The 6,465-nt window shown below is 39.5% G+C and overlaps 1 protein-coding gene across 1 annotated transcript in view; it reads left to right on the top strand.

Annotated features, from left to right (window-relative positions):
* The first annotated feature begins 2,650 nt into the window (after nt 1-2,650).
* LOC103202520 (cytochrome P450 2J2-like) overlaps nt 2,651-6,465 on the top strand; it is a 53,187-nt gene continuing 49,372 nt past the window's right edge. Inside the window, exons 1-2 of the mRNA XM_007947416.1 lie at nt 2,651-2,860; nt 3,581-3,600. Coding sequence (XP_007945607.1) covers nt 2,651-2,860; nt 3,581-3,600 — 230 coding nt within the window. The remainder of the gene's footprint in view (nt 2,861-3,580; nt 3,601-6,465) is intronic.

Genomic DNA, 6,465 nt, shown 5'->3' with positions numbered 1-6,465 from the left:
GTTATTTTACGTTTTATTTCTTTTGCTGTTGTTGTGAGGTGCCATCAAGATGGCACCAATTCATAGAGATCTTATGTACAACAGAATGTAACATGGCCCAGTCCAGCATGACCCTATGCTTGAGTCTATCTTTGTAGCCACTTTGTCAATCCATCTTGCTGAGGGTCTTCCCCTTTTTTGCTGACCCTCTACTTTACCAAACATGATATCCTTCTTCAGGGAATGGTCCCTTCTTACAACATGACCAAAATAGGTGAGACAAGTCAGGCCATTCTCACTTCCAAAGAGCATTCTGGCTGCACTTCTTCCAGGACAGATTTGTTCATTCTTCTAGCAGCCCATGGTATTTTCAATATTCTTCGCCAACACCACAATTCAAAAGCATCAGCTCTTCTTTGGTCTTCCTTATTCGTTGTCCAGCTTTCATATGCATATGAGTCAATTGAAAATACTATGGCTTAGGTTAGGTGCACTTTAGTCTTTAAAATGACATCTTTACTCCTTAATACTTTAAAAAGGTCTTTTGCAGCAGATTTGCCCAGTGCAATATGACATTTGATTTCTTAACTGCTGCTTCCGTTGGTCTTCATTGTGGATCCAAGTGAAATGAAACCTTGGCAACCTTAATCTTTTCTCTATTTATCATGATGATGCTTATTGGTCCAGTTGTGAGGATTTATCTTTTCTTTATGTTAAGGTGTAATCCATACCAAAGACTGTAGCGTTTGATCTTCAAGTCATCTTCACTTTTAGCAAGCAAGGTTGTGTCATCTGAATATCCCAGGTTGTTAGTGAGCCTTCCTGCAATCCTGGTGTTGTTTCTCTTCATAAAGTCCAGCTTCTAGTATTATTTGCTCAGCATACAGATTGATTAAGTATGGTGAAAGGATGTAACACTGACACACACCATTCCTGATTTTAAGCCATGCAGTGTACCCTTTCTGTTTGCGCAACAGCCTCTTGGTCTATGCACAGGTTCCTCATGAGCATATTTAAGTGTTCTGGAATTTCCATTCTGTGCAACATTATCCATAATTTGTTATGATTCACACAGTTGAATACCTTTGCACAGTCAATGTTGTTGTTGTTGTTACCGGCAATTGAGTCGGACCTGACTCATAGCAACCCCTCCTTGGGTTTCCGAGGCAGTATCACTACGGAAGTAGATTGCCCCATCTTCCTTCCAAGGAGTGGCTGGTGGGTTTGAACCGCCAGCCTTCTGGTTAGCAGTCAAGTGCCTTAGCCACTGTGCTACCAGAGCTCCCGCACAGTCAATAGAACATAGATAAACATCTTACTGGTATTCTTTGCTTTCAGGCAAGATCCTTCTGACATCAGCAATGATATTCCTTGTTCCTTATTTCTTTTACTCACTGTTATTTTTATAACCTTTATTCATGTTACTACACATAGCTCATTTATTTATTTTTATAAGTTTATAGTGTATTGTGACTCTACAACAACTGACATTCATTCTCTGCTGATGGAAATTTGGTTTATTTCACTGTGGGGCTATACAAAAAAACACCCAGTGAATGTTCTTCAGCACGTACCTTGATACACATAAACTCAAAATTATGCTTAGGAATAGAATTTCTGGGTAATAAATTGGGAGTATTTACAAAGTTTTAGAAAATACCCCATAACCTTTAGTAATCACTCCTATCCCGACACCACCCCAGCATCCACTCTAATCCCCCCACAATCACTTATCTAATCTCTGTATTTACAGATTCATTTATTTTGAACACTTCATATCAATGGAATCATAATATTTGGAATTTTGTTTCTGCCTTGTCATTTAGCATAATGTTATCAAGGTTCATCCATGTTATAGGTCATATCAGTACTTCATCCCATTTTATTGGTACATATTCCTTTAACCAATAAACTCCTAAAGTCAATGCTAGAAGCTTTGATACCATGCTTTTTAATCTTCAAAACACTTTTCAAATACAGGACTTCATTTAATCTGGTAACAATCCTGTGAAATGTTACAGATTGGTGGATTCATTTATTCCCCACTTACTGAGTACTTAACTTTTCTGAGTCTCAGTTCTTCCACTACAAAACTAGGCTAACACGGGAGTTTCCCTCATCATTTTTTCAATGAGGTAATTTATGTAAAGAGGCGGGCATGCTTCCTGGCATATACTAAGAGCCCAAGCAATGTTAGGTGCTGCTTACCATTACTGTAGAATAGGCAGGATTCCAATCATTGGGTGAACTGCTGGCTGAGAAGGAGCTCAAATGCCTGTGGCGCTCTCTCTCAGATGGGTTGCAATCATAAACCCCAGAGCCCTCAAGGTTTCAGAGAAAGATGAGTTTTCTAACTAGTGAGAAAAGAAAAATGCTTATAGCCTGCTCTTTTCCAAGGTCGTCTCCCGGGACTAGGTGAAGGTTGTCCCTGGAATCCAGCGCTTAGCGACTGCCCAGCTCCATCCTCAAATGGCATCTAGGCTGGGAAGGGCGGGGCGCGGCGGAATAGGGGGTGGGGAAAGGCAGGACGCCGAGGGGAGGTGCGGGAGAGGGACGCAGCTCGCTGGGAGACCCGGCGCCAAGGGGTGGGGACCGGGCAGTGCCGGGAGCTTGAAGTCTGAGCAGCGACTGCTGCCTGCTTTGACAGCCTGAGCCGACTGACGTCTGAGCTATGCTCGCGACTTTGGGCTCCCTGGCGGCCGCCCTTTGGGCAGGGTTCCACTTCCGGACTCTTCTGCTGGGTGCCGTAGCCTTTTTGTTCTTTGTTGATTTCCTGAAAAGGCGGCGCCCAAAAAAATACCCACCGGGGCCCCCAAGCCTTCCTTTCTTTGGCAACTTCTTTCAACTGGATTTCCAAGAGGCGCACCTGGCGTTTCAGCTGGTAGGAGCGGGCGAAGGGGCTTGGTCCTGGTCCTTGGGCAATACAGGGCAGGTGGTATAACCCGGAACTGGGCGGAGCGGAAGAAGCCTAGTGATACAATGATTAAACACTCGGTTGTGGTTCGAATTTACCAGTGGCTCGGAAGAAAGATGTGGCTAGTTGTTTCCATAAGGATTACAAGCCTTAGAAACCCTATGGGTAATTCTACTTTGTCCTATAATGTCACACTATGAGTAAGATGGACTTAACAGGCAGCAGGGTTTTGTTGTTGTTGTTGTTGTTGTTTGTTTACTCTGGTTTGAGGCGAGCAGAGTTTGGGTGGTTCTTCTGCTAATTTTGGTAATCTGGTAAACCCCACTTTGAGCCTTGTTTTGTTCACCAGGCAATTAGCATGATTCTAAATGCTCTTTGTAAAATGAGTGAAATAGTAAATGTTTCATGTATAATTAGTGTATTAAACGTGTGCTAGCTAGGTGTACTATGTTCCTCAACTCATTTAAATGTGCATTATCTTGTTAAATATTGCAACATCCTATTTATCATTATGTCACCTTTAATATTATTATCCTTGAAAAAATACTGTACTTTCCTTCTTGGAGGTTCTACTTCCTGTACAAATTGAGCCCCTCTTCTTCAATTTCCCCCCCATAATCTGTTCTTACTAAAGTAATAATCTAAAAATATTATTTATTCCCTTTGTTAATTTTTTCTGCCTTCCAGGGTTTGGACTCCTTACCAAGGTACTTGGGTCCCTTCTCAATACACCCTTATCCCACCTCCTTGATTCTCACCTCTCACCAGGGCTCACTAACTCAGGCCACTCTGAATTCCTTAACGTTCCCTCAAACATACAACACTCTGTCAAGATTCCTGAGCTGGTATGTCCTCAGCATAGTTACCTGCCTGAAAGACACTATGAGAGGTGGTTATGAAGATTAAATAGGGCAGTTAATGATCAATATTAATATGACCTATAGCAGGTGTTCAACAAGTATTAGTTCCTCTTTCCCTACAAATGCCTGGCATCCTGTAAACACATGTCTGTGTTACTGAGTTTCACATGTATAAGATTTTATCACTCTCAGGAGACAAACACCCAATTGGTATCACTAGGTGACAAGATTAGTCACAGAATTTTAAAGCATGTCCCTAGACATGTGCCCTTGTTTTAGACCTGTGTTGTTTCACTGCTAAGAGTTTGGAAATTTTCCTGTTATCTTTCTGTTAATGATTTCCAGTGTGATTCCATTATGGTCAGAGAATATACTTTGGATAGTTTCAATTATTTTAAATACGTTAAGATTTATTTTATGACCCAGGATATGATGTCTTGGTAAATTTCCCATGTGTGCTTGAAAATAATAGGTATTCGGTTGCTGTTGGGTGAAGTGTTTTATTAATGTAAATTAGACCCTATTTAGTGATGGTGTTGTTTAATTCTTCTGTATCTTTGCTGTTTTTTTATCTACTGATTCTATTAATTACTGAGAGAGAGGTATTGAAGTTTTGAACTATATTTGTGGATTTTTGTATTTCTCCTGTTAGTTGTCTGTTTTTCCTTCAGGTAGTTGACAGCTCTGTTCTCCGAGGAATCCACATTTAAGATTGTTACATCTTCTTGCTGAATTGGCCCTTATATCATTGTGTAATGTACCCTCTGTTCTTTGTGATTTTCTTTCCTCTGAATACTACTTGAACTGATATTGATAGAGCCACTAAAAATCTAGCCATGCCACCTTTGCTTTGATTAGAATTTGCATGGTATGTGCTTTTTCATCCTTTTAATTTTGATCTAATTTCCATTATATTCAAATGAGTTTCCTGTAGACAGTATATGGTTGGATTATCTTTTTAAATTGATTATGCTGATCTCTGTCTTCTAATTGCTATATTCAGACCATTTATGTTTAATATAATATCAATGTAGTAGTATTTAAGGCTCCCATTCTATTATTATCATTTGTTTTTCTCTGTTAGTCCTTTCCTGACTTCCTGTGGGTTACTTGAACATTTTTTTCTTAAGGATTCCATTTTGATTTACCTTTAGCATTTTAGATTATATCTCTTCATATAGCTTTTTTGATGGTTAAGAGATTACAATATACATATGCAGCTTATTGAATTTTGCTGGTGTCACAGTTTTACCACTTAACATGGAATAATGATACTTACAATCGTTTAGGTCCTCTTAGAGTCCCTCCTTTGTAACTGTCTTAGATTTATCTACATACACTGAAAATCACATCAGACACTGTCTTAGTTCTCTGGTGCTGCTGTGACAGAAACACCACCGTGGATGGCTTTAACAAACAGAAATGTATTCCCTCACAGTCTAGGAGGTTAGAAGTCCAAATTCAGGGTGCCAACTCCAGGGGGAAGTCTTTCTCTCTCACTGGGGGAAGGTCCTTGACATCACTCTTACTGTAAGAGGGTCTAACAGGGTCGAAGGGTTTAAGAGTTTCTTAGCACAGGGACCCTGGAAACAAAGGATGCACTCTGCTCCCAGCTCTTCTTTCTTGGTGGTAAAAGTCCCTATTTTTTGCTCACTTCTCTCTCCTTTTATCTCTTGTAAGACAAAAAAAGTAATGCAGTCTATACCTCAAGGAAACTTCCTTTATGTAGGACCAAGGCTTACCCAAGTAAGGGTGTTATATCCTGCCCTAATCCCCTTATAGCTGACTGGCTGATCACATCAGATTGCATCATGGAGGATGATTACATTATTATATAACTGCCAGATTACATCATTATGTAATTGGCGAACCACTAAGAATCAAGGTCTAGCCAAGATGACAAAATTGTTGACACAATTTTTTGGGATACAATTTAATCCACGACATAACTATTATAAGTTTTGCTTTAAGACACTTAGCTGCTAACCAGAAAGTCACTGGTGTGAACCAATCAGCCACTCCATGGAAGAAAGATGAGGCGGTCTGCTTCCATAAAGATTTGCAGCCTTGGAAAGCCAGTGGGGGTCCCTATGAATTGAAATCACTTTGATGTGAGTTTGTTTCATTTGGGAGCTGTCAATCATGATATTAAAATCTCAAGAAGAAAAGAATAGTCTATTGTCTGTTCACCCATTTCTTTACCTTTCCCATTGTTCTTTCTTCATTCCTGGTGTTTCAAGTTTCCTACAATTATATACTTCTTTCTTCCTGAAGAACTTTCTTCAGATATTTTTTATAATAAGTTTTCTGACAACAAATTATTTTAGCTTTCTTTCATCTGAGAATATATTTCTTTATTTTTTACAGTGCTTCCTCCCCTTCCCTCCCACCCATTTGTTGTTGTTGTTGTTATGTGCCGTCAAGTTGGACCCCACTCATAGCAACCCCCTCCCATCCATGGTAACCAATAAAGAAAGTTTCCGTCCATATATTAACCTTTCCTTGACATTTTACATTAATGAACTATTATAATGTGTCCTTCTGTGATTGATTTATTTCACTCAGCATAATGTCCTCCTATGATTCCATAAATGTTAAGAAGTACTTTTATAAAACTTCACACCTCATTTCCTTAGATTTCTTCCTTCTTTTTATTTTTTTTCCCTTACTGACTACAAATACCTTTTTTAAATGTGAAAGTAATACACATTC

The sequence above is a fragment of the Orycteropus afer genome, unplaced genomic scaffold (assembly GCF_000298275.1).
Source record: "Orycteropus afer afer isolate SDZICR_OR568_19922 unplaced genomic scaffold, OryAfe1.0 scaffold00183, whole genome shotgun sequence".
Classification (NCBI taxonomy): domain Eukaryota; kingdom Metazoa; phylum Chordata; class Mammalia; order Tubulidentata; family Orycteropodidae; genus Orycteropus; species Orycteropus afer.
Note: the sequence above shows the minus strand (reverse complement) of the source record. Positions and strands in the feature narration are given on the sequence as shown.